General features: G+C 55.9%; 2 protein-coding genes across 6 annotated transcripts; both read right to left on the reverse strand.

Moving 5' to 3' along the window:
* Window positions 1–34: 34 nt before the first annotated feature.
* On the reverse strand, window positions 35–10952 carry GSK3A (glycogen synthase kinase 3 alpha). 5 transcript variants are annotated; one of them, XM_032485947.1, is made up of 12 exons: window positions 10520–10952; window positions 8480–8685; window positions 7033–7116; window positions 6766–6876; window positions 5032–5162; window positions 4831–4937; window positions 3779–3876; window positions 3605–3700; window positions 2998–3184; window positions 2569–2661; window positions 2167–2288; window positions 35–323 (listed from the first exon to the last, which is right to left on the reverse strand). In XM_032485947.1, exons 1-11 carry the CDS (start codon window positions 10797–10799, stop codon window positions 2206–2208), a joined length of 1476 nt encoding a protein of 491 aa, XP_032341838.1. In that variant the 5' UTR covers window positions 10800–10952; the 3' UTR covers window positions 35–323; window positions 2167–2205. The 5 variants fall into 5 exon arrangements, with proteins under 5 accessions (XP_032341838.1, XP_032341843.1, XP_032341839.1 ...); XM_032485952.1 differs by lacking the exon at window positions 2167–2288 and having other exon boundaries at window positions 10520–10951; XM_032485948.1 differs by lacking the exons at window positions 35–323; window positions 2167–2288 and adding an exon at window positions 1307–1998 and having other exon boundaries at window positions 10520–10949.
* Window positions 10953–14727: 3775 nt separating this feature from the next.
* On the reverse strand, window positions 14728–22292 carry ERF (ETS2 repressor factor). The gene is made up of 4 exons (XM_032485964.1): window positions 22125–22292; window positions 17495–17729; window positions 17003–17118; window positions 14728–16897 (listed from the first exon to the last, which is right to left on the reverse strand). Exons 1-4 carry the CDS (start codon window positions 22144–22146, stop codon window positions 15603–15605), a joined length of 1668 nt encoding a protein of 555 aa, XP_032341855.1. The 5' UTR covers window positions 22147–22292; the 3' UTR covers window positions 14728–15602.
* Window positions 22293–26275: the final 3983 nt, after the last annotated feature.

Genomic DNA, 26275 nt, shown 5'->3' on the forward strand with positions numbered 1-26275 from the left:
GGAAGAGGAAGAAAATATTCCAGGCAGGCAGCACTGCAAAGAGGGGAGTTCTTGGTATACTTGGAGATAGTCCAGTTATTGACAGCCACAATAACAGCAAACATTTGACTGCCTAGCCGTGGCAGGCACCGCAGTTAGCACTACTATACATGTATTATGATCCCAGCAGGCCTGTGAGGTGATCTCAGTGTCACCCCAAATAAGAAAATAGGGACAGAAACTTGCCCAAGTTCTCATAGCTAGGCGGAGGCGTCAGCGGAGATTGGCATCCAGGTGGTCTTTTCAGCCCGTATCTGTAATCAGTGCTGTTGAGTGATTGTGACCTGAAACGAGTGCAGGAGTCGGGCTCAGAGGAGTCACTGTGACTGGAAGAAAAGCGAATCACTTGTCACAGAGCAGCTGGGGTTTAATGGGGCCTGGAAAGATCAAAGTTCTTGGGAGCAAGAGGGAATCCCCAACCTTTTCAAAGGTTACTCGGGGTAACAATCTTTCCCTCTCTAACTAGAAGCAGATGATTTATGGCAGGTCCGTCAGACAGGCTCCTCCCAGGGTTCTGCAGACCAAGGTGCTCAGACAGGTGCAGCAGAACATGGCTGCAGCTGGGCTGCCTAGGAGGGAAGCTGGGCAGAGAGGCGATGAGGCAGGGAAGGAGGGAGACCTAGACCTGGGAAGGCCTTGAAAGCTCGCCTAAGAAGCTGGGGCAGTGACGGGAGAGGCTCACAAGTGGGGATTAGGGCTCCCTGGCATTGGGGTGGGACAAGGGGGAAGCTGGAGTTGGTCCAGGAGGGAGAGGATAGAGCCAGACCTGGCAGAAGTCATGGCGGTGGGACAACCTGTTAGGGTTTGGGGACAGCAACTCTGCCCCATCCATGTCCACCAAGAGTCTACACCCAGATTGTTCCGGCCTGAGTGCCCCCCCCATCATCCTGTGTCCCCCTAAAGCGGCCAATAGCTCAGGCTGAGACAGGGACCCTCTTGTTCAAACCTTGACTTTACACTCTGTGGCCTTGACCTATCTAATGGCCAATTCTCACCAGTCACCAAGGAACGACAGTGCTTCCCTCCCTAAGTGGAAGCAGATGATCTGTGCTGGGTCTGGGGGGGCAGGGTCCTCCCAGGCCCTTGAGTGGATAAGCCAGACCCAGCTCATCGTGACACATGAGGAGCTGAAATGCAGGAAGCTTGAGCACCTGAGCCAGGGTCACTCTACCCTGCTCCCTTATCAGGAGATCAGCCCACTCCTGTCCCAGGACAGGCCCCTCAGGCACATCCCTCACCTCTCTGAAAACAGGTGGCCAGACAGGAAGCAGGTTTTCATGCCAATAATTTATTGAACGGAGGTCTGTACACAGGCAAACCTTACTGTGAAAACTAAGACATCAGGAGCTCCCCCACTGCCCCTGCCCTCCAGGGTTGGGTGAGGAGGGAGGAGGCCTTAGGGGCAGAGGACAGGAGAGGGGGGACACAGCTGTAGGAGGGGAAGGGACCAGGTTGGACGGTGTGAATCGACATTTTCTTTAAGAAAAAAATTATAACAATCTATTTACACCCGGGGGCCAGGGAAGGGAAGAGGAGAAGAGGGGCTGGTCTGGTTCTATTTACAAGGGACACAAGAGGGGAGGGGGGTTGGAGAAGGTGGAGGTGTGGGGGGGGAGGCGAGGGGGTAGGAGGTCCTCATGCCCCCAACCCCTTGTCCTTCCTTCTCTACCCTCCCCACAACCAGTTAAAATCCTCTTAAAAAGCCCACCACAGGGGTAAGGCTGGTGAGGGAGGGACTGGAGGTGGGGATGGGGACTCATTTACCTCTGCCCTCTAGTCTAGGGGCCCAGCCTGTCAGGGCAGGAGCTTGTTGGGCTATGGCCCCCCTACCCCGTTCCCAGCCCCTACTTGGGGCTCCCAGATGGAAGGGTAGTCGGTGGGGCCTTCAGGAAGAGTTAGTGAGGGGAGCTGTGGCATCAGTCGACTGCCAGTCCGGGCCGGTCTGAGCCTCACTTAAAGCTGAGGTGGGGAAGAAGGAGCAGACAGTTATCCTTTGCCTTTTAGTCCCCTCACCCCCAAGAGTAGGAAGTTGGTGTGAGATGCTACATTAGAAACTGAACACTGTCACTTTAGGTCTAGGGTTGCAAACTCAAGTGCCAAAGGCAGGTTGGTCATTGAGGGACTCACCAGAGAGCCAGGCCCCACAGAACAGGGGGCAGCTGGAACTCAGCTCCAGCTAACAGTACTGCCCTGAGGAGAGGCAGGCCCACTGCTGCCCAGTCTGATTTTCTTCAAGCGAAACAGGAAATCTGGATTTGTACATAAAATGGCCCCAATTTTTAAATGTGAGCAACATATTTAACTTTGTTTGTGTAAGCCAAACATACGTCTTTCGTTTTCCAGTTTGCATTTAAACACAAATAGAGGCCAATAATGCCTTATAAAGGTGGCCATTCACATGTAAAATAACGCTTTCTGTCAGAATGTCAACAATTTTCGAATACCTGCAGGAAACTGAGGGGCTTTGAGAACAGGCCTGCCCCACCCCCCGCCCCCACACTGAGAAATGGCAGATGGTCCGAGACTTACCTTGTGAGGATGGAGTGAGGGAGGCAGTGCCCGCTGGGGACCTCAAGTGAGGAGGGATGAGAATGGCGTTGAGAGATGGTTGGATGGTGAGTTCTAGAGACAGGAATGGACATGCCCAGTCAGGGGGCAGGGCTTCTGGAGGCCCAGATGAGGTTAGAAAGGGACACCAAATAGGGACCCAGCTCTGGGCAAGGCCAGTTGTTTGTGGACACATGTAGCCACTGAATGCTTTAAATGAAAACCTACAAAGAGCCTAGCACAGATCGCAGAGCGAAGCAGGTTCGGGTCTCCCTGAATCAGGAGGCCTTTCCTGAGTCCCAGGCCTGCTTTGTAGCCCACCCTCAGCTCCCCACTCCTGTCTTCAACACCAAGCTTTTCACAATCTTTGGCTGCCCCTCCAACTCCCAGGATCCCAGGCTGTGCCCTCACCGCCAGGACTGAAATTGAAGAGAGGAGGAAGCGGGCGGTTGTTGGGGAGCTGGGTTCCGGGACTTCGCAGTTCATCAAAGAAGCTGTGGGCGCAGGCTTCCAGCGGGGAGAGCCTTGAGGACGGTGTGTACTCCAGCAGGCTAGAGCAGAGCGCAATGGCCTCGGGTGGCGTTCGGGATTTGAAAACCTTGGGGTGTGGGGGGACAGAGGTCACGAGGGTGAGACGTCCTGTGCAGTGGTGTACCTGTACCTTTCTTCTGCAGTGCCTGCAGCAAACGTGACTGCCCGCCTCCCACAAACCCACTTCCCCTATGAGGAAACTGAGGCACAACCACTCAAGGGAGGTCAGTTTGTGTCAGTGAGCAACTCGCTCACTCATAGGGCTCAGGCCCTATGACTGGGCCCTGCTGTGAGCCTGTTTCCCCACCAGAAAAATGAGACTCTTGAATCTACTGTGGGTCCTCAATTTTTAGAGTATGGGAAATTCCATGAACTTTGAAAGGTACCGACCCGCTACTGAGCCATGACTCTGTAGCCAGGTCCTGAGACCAGTTGGCCTCCAATAGGGACCTCAGTCATGCTGCCTGAGCCCCTACCCCTGCCCCACCTTTGTCCAGGGGTGAGCTTTAATCTGGGGGAACTTGAACTCCGTGTAATTGGGGTTCATTTCTCGGATCTGTTCTCGGGTTGGTGTTCCCAGCACCTGTAATGAAAGGGAGGGGTCTGAGCCAAGGCCCTTAGCCCTTAGCCACGTCCCTGACCACCCTGGCCCTGCCCTCACCTTGATGATCTCCACCAGCTGGTCTACTCCACTATCCCCAGGGAAGATGGGCTGGCCCAGGAGGAGCTCGGCCAGTACACAGCCAGCTGACCACACATCTGAAGAGGAATGGAGGAGAGTCAGAGTTACCATGCCTATCTGCTTACAGACGTTTCTATCCTTCATGGTCATCCTGAGGTGCCAGGGAGCCCCATTTTCTCCGCTCAGAGAGGACATGCCTTGCTCAAGGTCACATATAGCTTAGGAACATAGGACCTGACCTGGAACCTGGAGGTCTGCCTGACTGTGCTGCACTCTCCAATCTAGATGATTCCATTGTCTCTGTCCACTCTGTGACCCCAATAAGCCTTTTCTCTGCTTCTAACCTCAGAGGACAGATCCACAGGCCTAGAACAGGTGCCTGTGTTCCTTGGGACCTAGGAAGGTAAAGCATTAAGACCTGGGCTGCCTTACTCATTTCTGGCCTCTATCCCACCCTCAGAAACAGCTGCAGCCCAGTAGTCACCCCTCCCTGGTCTGTACCTTGACCCCACAGCACAAGTTCACACCTAGGGAGTGAGGTTTCCTTGAAGTACCGATGAATGTTCTTTTCCAAACCCTTTCACACCCTCTCTTCAGGCCTGGAAGTTGGCACTGTCATCCCCAGCAACAGGGAAGGGCACAGGCCCTGTGAGCAGGTCACACCCCTCATGGTGGCAAAGCCTCACCTCCCGATTCCCTGAAGGTCACTGGCAGCCCCTCCTCCTGACTGAGAAGAGAGTGCTGACTGGGAGGTTCCAGAGCTGGTATGGACTCTGGAGTCAGGTCAGCTTTCAGAGCCCAGCCCTGCCCAGTCCCAGCAGTTTAATTGTGGGCAGGTGGCCTCACCACTCTAAGCCTTAGACTGCTCAACTGTAAAACGCATGTACAACAGCATCACCTTCCTAAATATGTGAGGACTGGATAAAAGAACAGATGTGGAGCTTTTATCCCAGACCCTGGCAGACATACACAGAAAGAACTCAAAAACTGCCATGACTCCCATTCCCACCCCAACCTCCCTCAAGTCTGACCGATGGATGAGGTATAATCAGTGGCTCCGAAGATCAGCTCTGGGGCCCGGTAGTAGCGAGAACAGATGTAGGAGACATTGGGCTCCCCCCGGACCAACTGCTTTGCACTGTGGGAAGAGATGGGCAGGGGTGAACACAAGCCAAGGATCAGGATCCCTCCTCACCCCCTCGGCCACCCAGCACACCCCAGGTCAGGCCTACCTGCCAAAATCGCAGAGCTTGAGGACAGCTGTGTCGGGGTCCACCAGCAGGTTCTGGGGCTTGATGTCGCGGTGACACACACCCTGGGAGTGGATGTAGGCCAAGCTCCGGAAGAGCTGGTACATGTACACCTGGAGCAGGCAGGGGACAGCACAACTCCAGCCCAGCTCTCCCACACAGCATGCCACCGCTCCACCATCTCAGCCTGAAGAGCCCTTCCAGGCCCACTCTCCCTGAATGGAAAACGCTTCTGCTGCCTCTTGGTTCTCACTTTAGTGAGCACCAGAATCACTGGGAGGCCTTGTCAAAACAGGGGCTGCTGGGCCCCACTCCCAGAGTTTCTGATCAGTGGTTCTCAAGGCATTTGCGACAAGCTTCCTAGTGCTGGTGCTGTTCCATACTTGGGAAACCACTGCTTCAATCACACATTTCAGCAGAGGCCTGATGAATAAGACAAATACTTCAGGGAGGCCATTTTAAAGCAGGCTAGGGAGCCAGGCACTCAGCTTCCCCCTCACCAAAACCACTGGCTACAGGAAGGGCTCAGCCTCTTTCATCCGTCAGTCAAAACCATTCACGCGCCAGCCCTCCTCCGGCTGGGTTTTCCTGCCACTCTCCTTCCTACTGACTAGGATGGAAGTGCCAAAAGAGCAGGGATCTTTGTGTTTCCATCGCTGGCGCATCCCCCAGGGCCTTGACCAGTAGCTGGCACATAATAACTGCTCAGGCCTGCTTCCTGGGCCCCCTCTTCCTCTGTTCTCACTGCCCTTGGCAAGAGAATTCACTTTCTTGCCCTGTGCCTGGTCTCCTTCCAGAAGCATTCCTGGATCCTTCTCACCCACAAAGCAGGCAGGGCTGGGGGCCACCTCTGTTTCCAGAATTCCCTGTGATCCTTCTAGTATGGCAGTACTTTTATAGTTCTTGTGATACCTGTCTATCCTGCTAAACTGAGAACTCTTTAGGAGCAAGACCTGGGTCTCAGTCAACTGGGCCTCTGGAACTGCTCAGTGTTGGGCCTGATACCCAGACAGCCACAGGACATATTCAACAAACCAGACAAGACCCTCCCAGGAGGTAAGGTCCCACAGCACCAACTACTGGGAGAGTCCCATGGCTCACCTAGGCCTGGGATGCTTAAAGCCAGCAGGAGGAAGAACCGGGCACAGGCAACCTCCAGCAATGCACCCTCCTTCTCCCAGTGCAGCTGGCAGCTCCAGCCTCTGTTCTCCACAGCATCCCTAGGCTCATTCACTCATTAGTTTACTTAAACACTTCCGTAGGGGTAGTAATATACAGGGCACAGCACCAGGCACTGGGGAATGAGCCTGCACAGGTGACAAATGAAGACTCATGCTTTCCTGGCTATGTGGACACTAACTTCCCTCCAATCCTGCCTCCTTCCCACCCTCCTCAGCCAAGGCTCCAGAGGCCGGGACTAACCTCAGCATCGCCACCCACCCCCCACCCCGCATTCTCAGTCCCTATCTCAATTCTGAGCTAACTCCATCAGCACCACTGGTGCCACTGGGCTTTCAGGTACCTTGCAGCCTCCCCAGTCCCTGGTTGAGCCCCTGGCCTCTAGTTGGGCTGCCTTGCGTTTCGCGAGCTTCATCTCTGGGGTATAGAGACAAGGGCAGGGACCATGAGGCCTCCAGAGACCAACGTAAACTTGGAGATGAGGGTACCCACAGAGGCAGTAGGGCCTGGACTCCAGCAGCCTGCCTGCCTGCCTACCTTGACGTAGATGATAGGGATGGTCAGCTTGGCCTTGGTAAAATGACGGGCCACCCGGTACACTGTCTCAGGCACATATTCCAGCACCAGATTTAGATAAAGCTCATCTTTCTGCAAAGGAGGGGTGTGAGGTATTGTGAGAAAAGAGCAAGCAAGGAGGGAGAGGTTTGTGGGGAAAAATAGGGGAAGGGACTGAGTCATGAGAAAGGCAGGCAGGCAAACAAATGGAGTCAAGGTGGAGGACTTCCCTACACACCGAGCTCTCACCTTCTCCCCACTGGAGTAGAAAAAGTATCTCAGCCTCACGATATTGCAGTGGTCCAGCTTACGCATAATCTGCAGCTCTCGGTTCTTGGGGGCAAAGGGAAAGAGCTTCAGAAAACAACCAACTCTCCCTGCCTCCCCCCCCAGCACCCCTCACCACAGCCCTGCTCACTGTTCCTGCCAACAGAGCCAAGCAGCCACTCCCTGTGTCCCAGATCCAAGGCCCCCTGGGGCAGCCCCCAATTCCTCACCCCCAACCCACTCCCCTCACACAGAAGCTGGAGGCCTCTGGGCTAACCTAGACCACTTGTATGTGCTTTCTTCAGCCTACTTTTAAAAAGTGTTTGATTTTTTGCTGACATTTGGAAATCAAATGACTTCACGTGTAAATCTAAGCTTTCCAGCTTCTCTTGAAAAATTAGATGATGTGGCCACATGAGGCCCATCTCCCTGCATGGCACATGCAACAGCAGACAGATAGTGGCCATCCAGTTTACACTGGTCCCCACACCTCCCTATTGCTTTCACTGGAGGCATCTGGACCCTTGGACTCTGGCTTGAATCCTGAGTCCCAGTCTCCAGGCTTCTAATCCTCATCTTCCCAAAGGGGATCAGCCTCAACCTCTTCCAGAAGACCTAGCCTCAGCATTCTACCCTATGCTCTGTTCCCCTCAGGGGCCTCAGAATTCCCTATAGTTAGATCCCACTCACTTCTGGGACTTAACTATATTCAAATTCTGACCAGCATCCTGGAGCTTCTCCTGCCCCTGAGAGTTCTCACTGCTGAGCCCCAGGCTCTGACCTAGATCCCTTCAGCCCAGTTCTCCTACATCCAGACTAGCCTAGGATGCAGACTTCCAGTCCTTCAAACACCGATTATCCATCAGCTTCCACCTCTGCTATCTTCTTCCATTTCCCTGGGCCTCTGCTAGTTCACAGGGCACCTCTATATGAATGAGGAAAGGGGGACAGAGCCCCATACCAAAGCACATGCAGCATAGTCAGGATTTCACCCTGCCCTTGCCAAACCCCTGGGGCAGAGCTTGACCTTCGAAAATACTCATCAGGCCCATCAGCCTCCTTTCTCCTCTGGGCAGGGTGTAACTTAGTGATTAAGATGAAGGGCCTGGGAATCAGATTCTCGTCTTGACCTTGGGCAATTCTTTTATCTGAGTCTCAGTTTCCAGTTTCTGCTTACTTAGAATGGGAATGACTACAGTACCTATCCTCAGAGAATCTTTGTGTAAGTTAAACTTGCCTATAAAGCAGTTACAAAGAACAAAAGTGCAATAAAAGTCAGCTTTGGGCTCTCCTGGAATACACATTCCCATCTTTCACACAACTCACTCCCTTCTTCTCTGGCCCATGTTCAGATCCCCTGTAGAAGCCCAAGTCCAGCACTCCTGCTGGAGTTCTCTCACCAGTTATGTGCAGTCAAACCTCCTTGTACCTGTTCCCCACAAGCTACCTTGAACCTCTTGTCCTGGAGAACCTTCTTGATGGCCACCAATTCCCTGGTGTCTGCCAGTCGTGCCTGGTACACGACCCCAAATGAGCCATTGCCAATCACTTTGATGTCTGTGTAAGCCACCTCCTGGGAGCGTTCCGGGCCTTGGCCTAGAGTGGCTACCACTGTGGTCACCTTCCCGCTGTCACCTGGGGAACAAAGGGAACACAGGATCTACTGACCTTTCCCCCTCTGGCCACCACCCCAGCCTAGGGCTGTGAGAGGGAGGGAAATCTCTGCAGAAAGCTCATTGAGGGGGTTCTTTGTCCTTTCCCCATCTTTAAAGATGAATGCCTCCTAGTGCCCTTTCCCTCCTTTCCTTCATGGAACCCTAAATCCTGCCATCTCCTCCCATATGGGAGGATACTGACACATGAAACCTCTTGATGTTCAAGGCTTGATAACCCCCAATTTCCACTTCCAGTAAGCAGCATTCACTGGTCCCTCTTGATCTGAGGAGGCACGGACACTCCCAGATGTTGAATCCATCCACTGTGCACTAACAGCCCTCTGGCCCTTCCTCTGTGGATAGCCTAACCTAACCTCTTCCACCTGATAGCAGTAACCCTGAGGTACTTCTACTTTAAGAAATCACTAACCTTTCTCACGGCTCGGGGGATAGTGATGTCAAAGTCCTCCCTAAGTGGAACTGGTAACTTCACCACTGGTTTCTGGTGACAGAAATGAATGACTCCTCCCATAATGAGTGCTAGTGCTCTGACTCTCACTTTTTGGGGGCAATTAGCTCTTAACCAAGTACTTTGGGGCTAGAAGGAGGCATTGATGTGACCTCATCTGTTACCTGTAGTACAGAGCCCCAGAACCCTTCCTGCATATGAGTGGTCTCTAAAGGATGAGCACTATAGTGAGACTGGTGAACCTGACATCTATCATCAGGGGGCTATCCCAGCCTCAGTCCTTTGAAGGAAAGCTGTAATTCCCAAGTCCATTCTCTGAATGGCAGCAAAATTTGGTGACATTCTTGGGGGATAGTGACCCCTTTTCTTTGGGGAACTGATGAAAGGTTCCTCCCCTCAACAAGGTCACCGATGAATCAAATCCATTTTGAGGAGCCAGTGACACCTTCTTCTGGAGGAAGGTGATCCTGCATGTCACCGATGAATCAAATCCATTTTGAGGAGCCAGTGACACCTTCTTCTGGAGGAAGGTGATCCTGCATAGCTATTTTTCCAGATCACATCATATCTCAGAATAATGAAATGGGTATAATCTCACATCCCTATTCTATAGAGAAGAACTGTGACCCTCTCCCCCTATTCCATTTCTTGTGAAAGAAGACCCACTAATCTTTTTTGATTAAGAGTGACTATGGACTTGCTCTGAAAGGTATGCTGACTTCCAATGTGTCCGTATTTCTAAGAAGTAGCAAGCATTAATTTCCACCATTGAGGGTACAATTCTACATATTATGAACAGGTAATGATACTAGGCCTAGCGTTTTAAAACAGAAGATGACTGGGTACCAGGTATAGAAAGGCCTGCCCCTGTTCTCTGGGACACAGCAAATCCTAACCTTTGCTTCTAAGTGATATTCACTCCAAATCCCCATGCTCTAAAGAGGAGCAAATTCAGATTCCCCTTCTGTGGCGATCTTATTCTTGTTGTCTTGGGGAACAATAACCCTTGAGTCCCATTTGCGAGCGATAATGACCCCCTAATTCTGTTCTCTAATGGATGGCAACATCAGATCCCTGTTTTGAAGGCTCAAGGACCCAAGACTTTAGTACTCGAAAAACAGGAAACTGTGACCCCTGTCTCTTAGAGGGTTACTAATTCTAATCCCAAACTCCAAGTGATGGTAACCCCCATTCCTTTCTCTGGGAGGGGTAAAGCTCAGATCCCAGTTTAAGTAGGCACAGTGACCTCGAGCCTCTCTCCGAGAGTAAAGAAGAACTTGATTGACGTCTGAAAGGCTTCAGGGACCCCCGATCTCCACCCGCCACGGGCGCCGTTAATACTCACGGCCCAGCTTCACTCCCGGCGGCGGGAAGCTGGTGCCCGCACCGGGGCCGCTACTGCCTCCTCCGCCGCTGCCGCTGGGGCCACCCCCGGAGCTCGGGGCCACCACGCCCCCGCCCATGGCTCCGACTGACGCCTTCCCGCCGCCGCTGCCGCCTGGGCCGGAGGCCGAGCCCCCGGGGCCGCCGCCGCCGCCGCCTCCGCCGCCTGGCTCCGCGAACGAGCTGGTCCGCGCCCGGCCCGAGCCCCCGGGGCCGCCCCCTGAAGGCGCGCCACCGCTCATGGCGCCGAGCGCAGGCCCAGGCCGCGGGGCTCGGGCTGCCCGGGCTGCCCCCGCCTCTGCCGCCGCCGCCGCCTCCCCCGGGCTCCGGCCTCTTCCAGGCCGCGCCGCTCGGGCTCCGGCTCCGGCCCAGCGCCCGCCGCGAGGCACGCTGGGAGATGCAGTCCGCCTTCCCTTCTTGCCGCCGTAGCCGCTCTCCGCCCTCTCAGAGAGCTGCTTGGCACGCCGGGAAATGGAGTCCGCAAATACCTCAGAGTAGACAGGATGCTAGGTCGCGCTGCACGTCGGGAAATAGAATACTGGGCAGTAAGTTGGCCGACTGTGCAGACCACGGACTCTGAAGCACTTTCGGAAGCAGAGTTACAGTCTCACACTCACTCTGTTGCGGCAACCGGTCGTTCCTCGGTGTACCTCAGAAATAAACTCGCAGCCACTCCATCAGTGAGCAGTGTAGGCCTGATGCATTCTGGGACACGGAGTCCAGTCCCTCACTTAGGCTACTGGTTGTTTGCCGACCGGCGCCAGATGCACTCTGGGAAATTGAGTCCACACTGACGGACCCACAGATATCGGGCCGTGAGGCAAGCCGGGAAATGGAGTCGCCGCCACGCCCTCACCGCATTGCAGGTGTAAAGCGACTCCCAAAGCACGCCGGGAAATGGAGTCCTATGTGATTTCCTAAGCCCCAAGTGGATACTGCAGTTCAGGAGATAGGCTAGGAAATGGAGTAGGTATAGCAGTCCCCCTCCGTTGTACGCTAGGCTGTAGTTCTTACTGGGAAATGTAGTCAGCACCAAGGCCTCAGAGAAGGTATTACATCAAGCCCTTTTGTCTTCTGGGAAATGGAGTTCAAGGCAGCCTTCCCACTGACTGAGGGAGAAGGGTCTACTAAGGATCCTGAAGCATGCTGGGGACTAGTCCAGACCGGATCCTGACCCTTTGTGAGAGGAGGCTGCAGAGGCTTGCCGGGAAGTGTAGTCTAATGGGTACCTTCGGGAGAGTGTGAGCGAAAGGTGAAAGACGGTAGTCGCCTAGGGGAAACTGAAGAATGTTTCAGTGCTTCTTGTCCCGCCCCCAGGTCCCAAGAAAAGAGCCGAAGTCGATCAGGGGCTGCTGGAAAATGGAGTCCAAACACTCTAAGCTCCAAGTGTCCACAAATCCAGGAGAAAAAACCCTTCCCGCAAACAATTTGGGAAACAAAGTTTCCGGCGGTTTCTCAGGACTGTCTTGAACCCCTATTCAGGTTTTTACGTTCTTACGCTTTCTAAACTACAGGATCCCGGAAGGCCAAAAAGAAAAGCCGGCTGCTAGAAGTAGCCTCAGGTTTTTGTGCACGCATTATGTCTCCCCATTTACCGATTAATACCCGGAAGGACGGGAGCCTCAAAGCGCGCTGGGAAACAGAGTTCGTGCGCGCGCGTGCGTGCGTGCGTGCGTGTCCGTCCGTCCGTCCCGGAAATACTTGGAACCGGAATGAAATCACTCGCAGCTCCCCCTACCTCGTGGAATGATGGGAAATGGAGTCTCTAGACTTCACTTTAATCAGACCCTGTGATCACACTCACTGTTCTGCCCTTTCTGAAGCCTGAAAAAAGTCTGGGCCACTCGGTCTGTAGCTGACCGCAATTCCCAGCCGACACAGACTCCATGGAGCCGGGCTGACAGTAGCGCTAAAGCCTTCTCGAACTACATTAACCAGAAGGCACAGCGCAGGCACACTTCCGCTCCATTCTCAATGAATGAGGCTATATCGCGCACAGCCTAGAGCGGGTGCTTCTGGGAGTTGTAGTAATTTCTCAGCCAAACAGTGCCGGCTGCCCCCTGACGGCGGCTCGGAGTCCAAAGGCAAAAATCTGAATCAAGCCCCAAAGCCTGGGGAATCCTAAACTGGACCAAGACGACCTACAAGGGCTGGCGAGCAGGGTCGAACTGCGGCAGTTATTTAACGGCCAGAACCCGTGGGACATGCGCAGGGGGCTGCGCGTGGGCAACCGCCAGAGGGGACTGGGGTCCGTGGGAGTCTGAGGCGTCAGTCTGAGGGAAACTTACCTGAATGCCTATACGAGCCGAGAACGTCGTTGAGGGGTGTTAGAGCGGGTTGTAAGTGGGTGCTCAGGGGAGTCCATGACTAGGTGAAGTGGTCTTACTGGGAACCAGTGAAGTCAGAGAAGACTTGGGGTGCCTATAAAAGGTCTGTAGAAGACCGAAAAACTACTGGTGACTGAGGGGATCTCTGAGGGACCTGAAGAGGTGAGGGATGCTTGAAATGCGTCCGGAAGGAGCTTTGGGAGTCTGTAGGGATGCTAGGGGTTATAGGTATGAAGAGGGTCTCCGATGGGATGCATTAACTGAAGTGTCATGAGATTTGGACTTTCTACTTGGAATCAGAGATCCCAGAGGATGTGGGAAAGAGCAAGGGTATGGTCTTGCAAATACTGAATAGATTTGGATGGGTCATTAAAGATTAGAGAAGCCGCTGGAGTTTTCAAGACCAAATGCCACCTGTGACATCTACTTAGCCAGAATTTGCCGCAGTAAGTCTGGCTGGGCTGTGGTCTGACCTGAAAGCAGTTCTGGAGCTGAGCACTTTTGAATCCATATTTGACCTGGCTTAGAGGTGCTTTGAAGGCTCTAGAATCAGGGGCTGAGACTACTAATCAGGGGCTTCCCTCCTCCACAAAGTGATGACATCCCCCTTTCTCCATCACACCACCACCACCAACTCAGCTGCATCTGTGTTGCCAGGAGACATGCCTCATCCCAACTTCCAGAAATAGCCCAGTGGCCCCCACCCCAGGGAGTGACTTACATCACCCAGGAGAGGGAGCAGTTGCCCGCAGGCTGCCACAGGAGCCTGTTTTCTGCCAGTACCCCAGCCCTGGCTCTTCTCTTCACCGCCAACAGACATCATTTGGGACCACCCACCCTGGGCAGCATGAAATGAGGATGAAGTGGAGTTGCCAGTTCCTTCCCCCTCAGGGTGAGTTTCAGTGAGGCCAGTCCAACAGGCCCTGAGCCCTCAGTTCCCACTCCATCTCTTAGCACCTGTGTGGCCTTGGGGAAACCCCTTCCCCTCTCTGGGCCTCAGGCACCTCACCTGCACCAAAGGGATCATGCTGTCTCTAAGGGCACCTCCAGCTTGGATTCCTCCTCCTGATTCTTTCATCTCTGATTCAAGTTCTCTAACTTGGGCTTCTAGATCTATGGCCTCACTTTTTGGATCCTATGACCTTGAGGTCCTGGTCTTGATCCAATCATCCTGGCTTTAGGAAAACTTAGTTGTTGGAAGAACATAGGCTTCAGAGACTGACCTCATTTATAGTCCTGGCTGGACCTAAGGCCTTGGGCAAGTCATTTAAGTCAGCCACTTGCCCCCACCTTGCTGGTGGAGTGTGTTCCAATGGTTTGATAGAAGATCACTAAGGTACTTTGCAAGGTTCTACATTCAAGACATACTGCAGGCCTGTTGCCAAAAGGCTCCCAGATTAACTCAGAAGGGCCCTTAAGGAGAGTGATGTGTGGGAGGACGCTAGAGGTAATGCAAAGGAACTCCAGTCCTCCACCAGAGCCTGGAGGCATGGATAGGAATTCGGAGAGGAAAGGCATTTTAAGGCCGAAGAGCAAGGGCAATGCTGTGGTGTTTTAGTCCTAAGTGCACCCAAGGATGAGCTGATCCCCCATTTAAGATGGGTGCAGTCAAGAGGGCCAGAGTATGCCTAGGACCTTCATCACCAGGTATGGGGAGTTAAGTGCCCCCCCAAAGTCAGGAATTCATTTCCCAGGCCTAGATTTAACCCATTTAGATGGGGTTAGGCCCTCTGGCAATAAACCCACAGTTGGGGGGTGGGGTCCAGTCCAGGCCCCTGTCCTTAAGAACCAAGCAAAGGCTGTGGCCCTGTGGTGGCTGCACCCAGCACCCAGGACAGGTCACTGCATCCAAAGGTCCAAAGTTTTATTGTTTTGAATACATTCTCCAGCAGCCCCCAGATTCCCTCCCCACCACCCTCCATCCCCAATACAGAATAAGGCTTGACCATAGACCCCCACCCCAGGGGCCCCAGCTGAGAGGCAGAGGGGGCTTCCAGTTTGGTTTCAGGGCACCCCCTCCCCACCCGCCTGCCTAAGGGCTAGTCCTAGGAGCAGCTGGGGGTGAAGGGTTTGGACCGGTGCTGGGGTGGGGAGGAGAGGGATAGCAGGCACTTGTAGAGATTTGTGGCCTATGGGCGGCACCCCTCACCCTCCTCTGCCCCCCACCCTCCCCAACACGGAATTTTTGGTTCATCATTAAAATGTCCCTCCCTCCCCTGCTGCAACCCTGTAGGGTATGAGAAATCCAGGCACTCATGGCCCCTGGAGGGGCAGGGAAGGCAGGACTGGGGCTGAGGATGGCCGGGGGGTGGAGAGAGGTACAGGAGGCAGAGAACAGGGAGGGAGACAAGGCTTTACTTCCTAAACGATTGTAATAAAAAAGTTCCTGGGCTTTGAGGCCAGAACCTCAGTTCAAATATAAATTCCCCAGAATGGAGGTGGCCCCCTTAAGTTCCCCCTCCCTCCCCCCACCACCACTTTGCCCGGAGCTTAGTAACCCATGGAGACAGGGGACAGCCCCCAGCCCTGGGCACCCACCCACCCACACCATTAAAAAAAAAAAAAGAAATTAAAAGTTTTATACAAAACATGGGGGAGGGAAAAGGGAGGAGGCAGGGAAGAGACTAGAAAGCTGCCCTCACCTCCAGGGCATGGGGGGGTTAAGGCAGCAAAAGAAGCATGGGGGGTGGGGGGAACGGGGTCCCCTGTCCACAGCCCTCAGGAATCTCGATGCTCCAGAGAGAGCTGGGCTGTAGCGTGCTGGAGGTCGGAGCTCACCCGCCTTGGGGTGAGGGGCCCCCCAGCCTCCCCAGGCCCCTCCCCTCGAACCTTCTTGTCCTCACCCTCATCCTCGAGGCCCCCAGTGGGGCCCCCACCCCCCTCTAGGCGACAGTCTTCACTCCAGCGCCGTTTAAAGCGCAGCTTGAGGGGCATGCACTGGGCTGCCCCGGGTGCCTCGCCGGGGTCGGGCTTTGGGGGCGCAGGTGGGGCACGAGGAGTCTTGAATACCTCCCCGTCTTCCTCATCCTCATCGCTGATGTCAGTCACCTCCACCTCCTCCGATTCACCTTCCGAGATAGGCTCCACCTTGATCTGCGGCGGCGGTGGTGGAGGGGCCAGGGCCCCAGCCCCCTCAGCCAGCCCGCCCGCGCTGCCACCACCACCAACAGCAATGCCACTGCTCTTGTCAGGGCCCGCAGGAGCCTTCTCCCCAGCTGCCCGCTGCCGGCGTCCCAGCGGGGGCGGCTGGAGCTTAAACTTGAATGGAGAGGAAGAGGAGGAAGAAGAGGACGAGGCTGAGGAAGGGACTGGTGGGGTCTCAGGTGCCATGGGCGGTAGCGGGCACTTGTCAGGGCGCTGAGGCTGGGGCACCACCAGCCCAGGGTAGTGCAGGAAGGCGCGGGGGCTGAGGTGGTAGTTGTAGACGCTTTGGGTGTGGGCCTGCAGGTACCGTTTCATGTCCTCAGGGCTGAAGGAGAAGTGGGAGCCTCCCCCAGAGCCGCTGGGGCCCCCGCCACCACTGGGATACATAGGGCTCAGCGTGGGTGAGGGAGTGTAGGCCAGGTGGGTGGGTGTCATGGGCAGAGCCGGTGAGAGCTGAGGGGGTAGCAGGGAGCCAGGCCCGGCTAGAGGCGACACAGGGAAAGGGCTAAGAGGCTCAGGGCCACCCCGGGACCGGGGGTAGACACGGAAGACGCCAGGGTCATGGGGCAGGCGGGCCAGTGGGGGCCCACGGAAGGCACCCAGCTCCAGAGGGCCAGGTGGTCGGGCCCGGGGGTCCTCTCCCAGTGGCTCTTCCAGCTCTGACGTGCCATCGCTACAGTCACTGACAGAGCCTCGTCCCAAGCGTCGGGCGACCACAGCCGAGAAAAGGGAGGATGAAGATGAAGAGCAGGCTGGTGGTGAGCGGGGGTCCTCGGTGGGGGAGAGCACCTCGGAGGGCGTTGAGGGAGGGAAGCGGAAGTGGCTGCCGCCTGATGGCACTGGCGGGGCGCTCTGGGGCACTGCACCCCCTGGCAAAAGAGGGGAGATATAGTGTCAAGGCCCCTGGCCTAGCCTGAATATTCAGACAGACCCTGTCTCCCTCTGAGGCCACGCCCACCAGCGCCTATACTCACCAGCCAACCCCACATCAATGAAAGGGTAATTAACCAGCACCAGTTTGTTGAAGTTGAACTTGTAGGTGAACCGTTTCCCCTTGGTCTTGTGCAGAATGCGTTTGTTGTAATAATAGCTGTAGACAGACGAACACCATTGGATGGTCGATCACATAGGACCCAAGTCTAGACCCTATACCTTGACATGTTAGTGCTGTTCACAAAAGGCGACCAAGATACATGGGCCACACCAGAGAAATCGAGGGCCCAGAAGGTGGGGACCAGCTCTCTCCTCAGTTCTGGGGCCAGACTAGAGACCACATCAGTGACTATACTCTCCTCAGAACACCACTGTGTGACAAAGGGGCTTAGAGAAGGCTTGGTCTTGCCTAAGGTCATGCAGGTGAGATTTGGCAGAGCCAGGGGTCTAACCCAAAGCCTGCTCCCATGGGTCAGGGCTCCCAACCAGTGCGGGGCTGTCCATCTCTGCCCAGGGGCCTCTGCCCTCCTCACCGCAGGGCCCGGCTCAGCTTGTCATAATTCATCTGGGGCTTGCACTTGCGGACACCCCAGAGCCGAGCCACCTCGTCCGGGTCCTTGATGACAAACTCCCCGTAGTCTCCCTGCCAGGCGATGACACCCTGGTACTCCTCCTTTCGCAGCAGCTCCAGAATAAAGTGCCACAGCTGGATCTGCCTCGAGCCAGGGGACGATTCCGGCTTGTAGGCCCAATCCGGGAAGGCAAACCCTGGGGACAGGAGGCAGGGGCGCGGCCCTGGGTCAGGACGCCAAGTCTGGGCCCCTGGGGCCCATCCCAAGGTCCACCTCCTACCCCACCCTCAACATGGGGAAATCCGTCTCCCCTTAGCCAAGTCAGGGCCTGGTTAGAGGGAGACGAGACAGTGTGTGTCTGTCTGAGTGTGAGGGGGCTAGACAGGAGCTGGGGGGAGGGGAAGCTGGAGCCTGCTCCAGCGACACCGGGAGAAACAGGAAACCGTCGGCGGCGGGTCCCGGGGCCAGTGCCAGGGGGCCAGGCACCAAGCCAGGCCGGCGGGCAGGGCTGCCAGTGGGGGAGGGGCAGGAAGGGGCACACGTGGCCAGACGGGTTGGGGCGAGCCCCCCCAGCCCACCCCCACTCTCATTCAGGGAGTCATACCACGCCCCTCCATCTCCTCTGGTACCCTCCTAGAAACATATGCTGTCTCCCTCCCAAGACCTACCGGAGCCCTTACTCCCACCCTAGGACCTGAGAGAAGGATTTTTTTTTTTCTTAAAAGGACCAGGAGGGGTGGGGTGGCTGGTTGACGATGAGGTCAGCGCTTGCACACACAGAGGCTTCTGTCTTCCCTGGAGAGTGAAACCCAGACTGTCTGAAAGAGCCCCCCCCCATCAAGCCCTGGACCCTCTGTGCTCCACTGCCCTCCCCAGACACGGGCCCATGGACCAAACCTGGCTGGAGGACCTCAGTCCAGGCCTCAAGACTGAACAGGCACTGCTCGCTGCAGCCTTTTCCCCCCTTCTGCCTTCTCATCCTCAGCTTCTTCTCTGCCCACCTACCTACCCGCCCCCAGCATTAACCTTGGGTAGAGGTTGGTGGTGGGCTGGCTGGTCCCTGGAGGGGGTGGGCAGCCTGGGAGGGGAGAATGGGGGGCTGCGGTTGTTGTCATTTCCCAAACCCCCGGGTAATCAGAGGCCATCAATAATTCAGCACTAGGCAGCCGGTAATGGAGGGGTGGGAGGAGGGAAAGGGAGGAAGAGAAGGAGGGGGAGGCAGGGCAGGGGCCCTGGTGCCACCAGAGGGAGAAGGCCAAGGTGGCTAGCTAGGGATGGGCGGGTTCCCAAGTCCCAGTCAGGCTGCAAGGGTCAGCCTCCCTCCCCTGGCCCTGGCTCAAGCCCCAGCACAAGCAGGTACCAACCAGGCCTGGGGCAACGTGGAACCTCCCCCAAAGACTCCACCCAAGTCTGGAATCCAACAGGGGATCCTTCCCCATGGGGACATGGGATCGGCAGTTCCTGTTCCCACAGGGACTACACCCTGTACACCAGAACTGACTCTAACCCCCACAGGGACCCAGCTCCCTGACCCCTGGCCTTGGGTAGACTGGGATGGCCAGCATTCCCCACCTGGTCCCCGCCCCACTGAGAAATCCCAGCTTCAAACCAGCCCCTCTGGGCTCCAGGGATATGACCTCCAGCTGGTCACAGACCCAGGGTCCTGTACCAGCATCCCCAGCTCCATTCAGAAATGACAGTCCCTGGTAACACCTCCCATGGACCCCAGCATCCACAGCCCCATCCCTCTCTTGGGAATCCAGGTGTACACCTCATTATCTTCATCCTTTTAAAGAACCAGGTCCCAGGGTCTTGTTCAGGGCCCAGAGGGCCTTGGGAATCCAGAGACCACCCGCTCCATGTACCCTCCAACCCCCCTCCAAAAAGCTCCTAGCTCCCTTCAAGGCACCAAGCTCCATGCTCCCCCAACCTAAGCTCCAATCTGGCTCAGACAAGGGGGTGGGAGAGCCCCTGAGACATCACTCTGGGGTTGGGGGTATACTGATTTCCACACTCCCCCCAAAATTAAAGCCACCCTTCCCAGCCCACCAGCCCCAGCCTCCTTGTCCCGGTAACCAGGCAACGTGTATGCAGCGACAGTCCTGGGAGCGGGGGAGCAGAAGGCTAAAAATAAACTTTGCAGAAGAGAAGGAGTGAGAGAGACTACATGCAACACAAAGGGAACTCGGAAGGGAGGTGGGGGTCTCTGGAAAGGCCTCAAGCTGCATTCCGGGGGCTGTCCCAGGCCCCCTTGTTAAGCCCCCCTCCCTGAACAACACCCTTCCCAGAGCAGGCCAGGACGGTTGGTTCCCACTCGTGGCAAGGACCGTCCCCACTCCCAGCCCACCCCAACACGAGCTTTCCTCATCAGACACGGCATACATGAGGGCCTGTTCCCAGCTTTGGGGGGAGAAGGAAGATGGGGGGTGACGTCAGGGTGTCTCAATGGGGCTCTGTTCCCCAGGCTTTGGAGCCAGGAGCCAGGCACGGGCAAGGGGAGCATGTGTGTGTGTGTGTTGTATGGGTCCACGTGCTTAAAACAGGGAACCACCGGGCCTACACCAAGAAAGCTTGGGGGTTCAGGACCTCTGGAGCATGAGGGGACAGTAAGGCAGAGATAGAGCAGCCGACACTGAGAGAGGAATTGAAGACATTGCGAGACAGGGTGGAGATGAGGCAGCAGACAGGAAGGGCTGGGATGGCGGGGTCCCAGAAGGCACACCTGGGTCCCAGAGGCGGGGTAGGGAATCTCCCAGACTGTGGAAACCTGGGTGTGTGTGTGCAGAACTCTTCGGCACCCCCCAAATTCACATGACTGCCCCAACTTTTTTTAAAGGGACTATGGGAGTCGGAAGGGAGGGGTGGTGGTAGAGGAAGAACAAGCCGGCCTCCTGGGGGGGCCCCACCACCTCCCCCACTCCAGGCAGCCCTCAGTGGCGCCAGAGCCGGGAAGAAAACAGGAAGTGGGAAACAGCCGCGGCACAGGAGAGAGAGGCCGGGATGGAGGATCGGAGGGGCGCGCAGCGGCCAGCCAGGAGGCAGATGGACTGACGGACCGATGGGGAGGCCAGACCAGGCCCCCGCCCCTTCCCCCATCCAGAGATCCCACACACCGCGCGGCCCCAAGACTGGGTTAGGGGAGCGGCCCAGCCGGTCCCAACAGGCGAAGGCCCGTAGCAGGGAGGGAAGACGAGGCGGGGTTGTCTGGGTATTTCGGCCCCCTCCTCGGGCGAGGGGAGGCTCCTGCTGCCCCCAAGGCCCAGCGGCCGTGGAGCCTTTGGGAGCCAGAGTATGTGGGACGCACGTGACTGACCCTACTGCACTCCGAACCCCTGCCCCACACCCAGCCTCCTCGGCCCCACTCCCCAGGCGCCGGAGCCCTTTAAGAGCCGCCCCCACCCGCCGAACGAGGGGGGGCCGGGGTGGGTGGGCCGGTCGGGGCACACACCCGCACACAGAAGCCCTAGCCGCGGCGGCCGCCACCGCCGCCGCCGGGGGAAGGAAACAAGTTTGAACAGCGGCGCCCGGCCCCCTTCCCCCTCCCCCGTCCCCGCCCCGGGCCGGATTCCGACGGGGTAGACGGGCAGGGGGCGGCTGGGACCCCTCCCCCAGCGCGCTGGGGCGCAAAGTCCAGCCCGCTAGAGCCCGGGGGCGGCGGGGGAGGGGAGGGGGGAAAGTCCGAGTGGGAGGGGGGTTAATCCTGCTGCCCCCCGCCCGCCGACTGACGGGGGGGAGGGGAACCTAGGCCCCTTAAGGAGGAGCAAGTTGGCGGGGAAGAGGTGGCGGAGGGAAGAGACGGCCGGTTGAAAGAGAAGAGCTGGATGACGGGGGGGGGGGCCGGTGGCCAGGGGAAAGCCTCCACGTCCCCCACCTTCCCCACCCTCCTCGACCCCCGGCCCCGGGCGACGCGGGAGTAGGGGTCCCAGGTCTCTCCGGAGCCACCTTAAAGCCGCGCGTTCTAAGGTCGGAAACAAAAAGTTCCTTTTTCGAACGTTCGGGCTGCGCTTTGGAACTTTGCGACTCGGCGCGGGCGGGGGAGCGAGGAGCAGGCGGAGACGGGCGGGGGAGGGGCGGCGCAGCCCGGACCCCGAGTCCCGGGCTTCCCACTCACGCCCTCCTCCTAGAGGCCATCCCGTATCCCCTTCTCAGCCGGTGCGGGGCACGCATCGCGGTGAAGGTCACGGGCCAGACCGCGCAGCGCGGAATCAGGAATAGCGGGGCCTGTGGACAGGCCCCCCCAACACCCCGCACACGTCCCGGCCCCCAGAGTGCAACGTGACAGAGCGGCGGGGAGGAACCCCGCCACCCCCGTGATCCCAGGAGTAGGGAAGAGCCCAGCTTTTGGGATCCAAGCAGGGAGAGGACCAGGACTCGAAGCACCCACAGCACTATGCCCAGAGCCAGGAATTGGGGGTCCCATGCAGCACCCCTGCTCGCGCCGCAAGAAGCAACAGGTCTCGAGTGCTTGGGGGGGTCCCCCGGAACTGGGGATCACTCGGGCTCCCCCGGAACCCTTCAGCCCCCCCAAAGTTTCTCCGCCTGGTTTCCCAGGGCAACAAGTCTCCCCCACACGTGCTGCCCCCGCCCCCACCTGTGTCCGCCGGGGTCTTCATGCTGTGGGGCCCCGGGCGAGGCGCCCCGACTCCGGGCCGCAGCTCCCGGCGCCCGCGCTGCCCCGTCCCGTCCCGCGCCCGTCGGGCCGCCCTCGCCGATTCACCCGGCCTCGCCTCTCAGAGCCTCTCCCCTCCCCGCCGCCGCCTCCCGGGTTAATATCGCACTCCGGGGCCGGGACGCCCACGCCCCCCGGCCGGCGACGTCACCGCCGCGTCGCCATGGAGACACTGCGCCCGCCCCCTCCCCGCACACTCACACACACACTCGCCGGCTCTCAGCCACTGAGGACCGGCCGGCTCTGGGCTTAAAGGGGCCGCGCGACGGGGGTGGGGAGTAGGGGGCGGAGGAAGGAGGGGGCAGAGGTGGGATGGGGTCCTAGGGGTCATGACCCTTCTCTGAGGCTCCAAATCTGCGGATAACTTATGTCCTCAGGACCCGCGACGTGCCGCCCCTCCTCCTCTCCCGCCCATTGCGGGAGTCCAGACTTTCTTTGGAAGCCTGTAAAAGGATTTGGGGGGGTACCTTCTGATGGGTGTCAGAAACATTTCTAAGGAGGACGTATGAACCTTTTGGGAGGAGGCGGAATCTTTTCTGCTGAGGGGCCAGGTCAAGACCTTGGAGGATGATCAAGACCACATTTCCCAGCCTGGCCTTACCTGGCACCCCCAACCCTGAGCCTGAATGGGAGCAGCTGTCCAGGGGTGCGGTGGAATGAGTGGGAAGCATTTCCCAGTATCGGAAATGGGGAGGCGGCTGTGTTCTCCGCTCCTCCGGGGATGGGGTCTTGTCCTTCCATATAGCCCCAATCCCAGCTGGGGAGGAAGTGACCAGAGAGAATGCACTCGGGAGCACCCCCATCCCCAGACTGCAGCTGTCCTAGGGACACGGTGGCCCCTCCGGAGGTACCCCCACCTCCACCTCCAGGGCAGGGGGTTCCGGAGGTGGAGTCAGGATGCGTGGGGGTGACCAAAGTCTGAACAAATGTGCTCCCAAGGGGCACTGGGGGGTTGCCAGGAGAGAGGAAGGCAGGGCTTAAGGATGAAGGCCAGCGCGTAGGGCAGTGTTAAGACTGTTCTCTACAGCTGGGAGGAATGGATGGAGCCTGAGAATTCGGGGAACAGGAAATCAGCAATGATCAGATGGCCAGTAGGAGCCAGCAGCAGCGGGGTAGAGGGCAAATAGAAGCTATATTCACAGGCTAAGCCAGGAAACAGTCTCAAATAAGACTGAGGTACCAAAGAAGAGAAATGGGGCGGGGCCGGGGCGGGGAGGTGGAGGGAGAGTGCTGCAGGTGATGCTCCGAGAGCCTAAGACAGAGTAGATAGGGTGAGAGGAACTGGTCACTGAGAGGGAAGGCCTAAAGGGTCAGGCTCTGAGTTCTTATGGCTTCAAGGCTAGCTCCCGTTGCTGGGTTCCTAGCTGTGTTAGAGCTGTCCCTCACCCAGTGCCTCAGAAGTCTCAGGCCTCTTCCACAGGGAAACCAAGGCCTCTGGGGAAACATCAACCCCTGGGGAATTATGTAACCTTGCCTACGGACAGTGAAGCTCCCCCACGGATATTGTAACCCTCTGGGAGCAGTGTGGTCCAGCAATAATAATCATCATCATTGTTATTATAACAGCTCCCGAATTACAAACGCTCATGATGTGCCAGGCACTGGGCCAAGCATTGTCAGGGCATCTTATTCAACCCTCACAAAACCCCAAAGAAGGGAATTACTATTGTTAGCCCCATTTACAGATTAAGAAAGTGAGGCTCTGAAAGTGTTGGAGTCAGGATTCCAACCCAATATATCTAGCTGACTCAAAATCACCACCCTTAACCTCTGTATTTTACTACCTCCTTTTCTGCCCCAACTCAGAAAAAAATGATGCAAAGTTTAAAAGATAATAGGTCTGTAACAGCTTTGTAATAGAGAAAAACAAATCTGAACAAATCTGAATCTACAGTAGATCTGTTTCTTTTACTTTAAACTTTGTATTCTATTACTTGTTAATCGCTAAAGGAATGTTGCCTATATTATACATGCAGCTTAGATTATACGTAATGGCCCATCTCTGGGAACCTTGCCTGCCAGGTAATGAGCATTAAGCTAAAGTACCTTTGTTCAGCTCACAGGAAGCATCCAGACCAGGTCCACCAGTAAATGCCTGCAAAAGGAAGAAATTAACACATCCCCCTCGGGGTCTGGCTGGAAACAGGACTTTACCCTCTTCCCTTTTAGTATAAAAGAAGCCTGAATTCAAACTCAGGGAAGATGGTTCTCTAGGACATTAGTCCACCATCTTCTCTGTCTGCTGGCTTTCTGAATAAAGTTCTTCTTCCTTGCCCCAATACCTTGTCTCCCAATTTACTGGCCCATTGTTTGGTGAGCAGAATGAGTTTGGACTCAGTAACAGCCTCAGTGACCCCTACAGGGGTTGCAACCCTAACTCTGCTATTTCCTGTATGTGACAAAGAGCAAGTGAATTTACCTCTTTGAGCTTCAGTTTCCTCATCTGTAAAATAGGGATTACCAATAGGCCCTACATGATTAGGCTATTGTGAGAAATCAGAGATTTGATGTAAGTACACAATAAATACTGGTAATAATTATTAGCAGAGTGAACGATATACCCGGTGGATGATGTAAGCACCCTCACCCTACAGACTCCAACAGTAGAACATAGAATTGACAGTGAAATTGCCTGTTAATGGCATAATCCTACCTTGACCCAGTTGGATAAATCAGTCCCACAGTTGGATAAGTCAATCCCATTGATTCTATGAAACAGAAGCATGGATGGTGGGCATGCCTCATGGGAGAGTCTTAACCATCCACAGAGAATGGGAGTCCCTGGTAAAAATGACCTGTTCATGGATATTATAAACCCTCAGGGTGTGACTCCACCATAGAAATGTGGACCATCTTGGATAGTTCAACTTTTTTTTCCCCTTAACAGAGGCACTGGGTATTGAGCCCAGGACCTCATGCATGCCAAGCACATGTTCTACCACTGAGCTATACCCTACCCCATGCCAGTGTCTTGGATAGTTCAATCGCCTTGTGAACACCAAAAGCCACCCCCAAGGATGGTGAACCCCACCATTGCTGTGTGAAACACCAAGGTGTTATGAACTTGTGATGGAAACTATTTATCACCACTGGTCATTCCTTGAAGACATACCATCCCACCAAGGCCATGTCAACTGCAATGAACAAGGACCCCCCCACACACCTTTCCCCAGTTCACTATGGAAAGTCCCCACAAATGCCCCTGGGTCGGGTGAAAATCACAGCCTCTCACAGACCTAGGATTTGCCTGGGATGAATAGTGTAGAACTGCATGGAGAGAACAACTCTGTCTGGACAGTGAGGACACCCCCATTCCCAGGGACGCAGAAGTTCTTGTTCCAGTTTACTGTCCTGACACAGATAACATTTCTCCTATTATTGTCAGGCAAAGGCATGGACAGAACCTGTCCCCACAGAAGTCACAACTCTTCACAGAGTTCACTCCTGGGAAGGAAACTGTGTGGATGATAAAAATCATAATCACAACCCCCCATCACCCATCTGAGCAATAATGAAACACTATTACTCTATGAACATTGTAGTTCCCTTAGTATGATCCACTTTATATGGATAGCATAGCCATCTAAGCAGTGTGGCCATTGCCAAATGGAAAATGTCACCACCTTATAGTATCATCCTCTGTCATCTCCCTGACTTGAAATGTAGAGCAGCCCCAGGGCTCAGTCCCAGGTCCTCTTCTCCACCCACACCCCTTCCCTTGATGACCTCCGCCAGGCCCACGGTTTCACATACCATCTCTATGCTGATTGCACCCAAATTTCTATCTGCAACTCAGAACTCTCCCCTGAACTCCAATCTTGCACATCGAATTGCTTCCACCAGCGTCTCCACTTAGATTTCTTAAGTTTGCCAAGTCCAAATGGTCTTCCTGAGCTCCTCCAGACTGTCCCCCACCCTCATCTTCCCCATCTCAAGAAACTGCAACTCCATTTTGCTGGTTGCTCAGGCTGAACAGTTTGGAGTCATCCTTGACTCCTTTCTCTCTTCCAACATCCAATCTGAGAGAAACTCCCATCAGCTCTACCTTCAGCTATTTCAGAATCAGCTACTCT

The sequence above is a fragment of the Camelus ferus genome, chromosome 9, assembly GCF_009834535.1.
Source record: "Camelus ferus isolate YT-003-E chromosome 9, BCGSAC_Cfer_1.0, whole genome shotgun sequence".
Taxonomy (NCBI): domain Eukaryota; kingdom Metazoa; phylum Chordata; class Mammalia; order Artiodactyla; family Camelidae; genus Camelus; species Camelus ferus.

Coding starts and splice junctions, on each gene's coding strand:
- GSK3A (XM_032485947.1), bottom strand. CDS start 10,799: ATGAGCGGTGGCGCGCCTTCAGGGGGCGGCCCCGGGGGCTCGGGCCGG. Junction 3,185..3,604: donor AAGCTCACCCCTGGACAAAG/GTGGGGCAGGGG, acceptor CCACACCCCAAG/GTTTTCAAATCCCGAACGCC. Junction 2,289..2,568: donor CCTCACTCCATCCTCACAAG/GTAAGTCTCGGA, acceptor GTACAAATCCAG/ATTTCCTGTTTCGCTTGAAG.
- ERF (XM_032485964.1), bottom strand. CDS start 22,146: ATGAAGACCCCGGCGGACACAG. Junction 17,119..17,494: donor AAGCTGAGCCGGGCCCTGCG/GTGAGGAGGGCA, acceptor GTCTGTCTACAG/CTATTATTACAACAAACGCA. Junction 16,898..17,002: donor CATTGATGTGGGGTTGGCTG/GTGAGTATAGGC, acceptor CTCTTTTGCCAG/GGGGTGCAGTGCCCCAGAGC.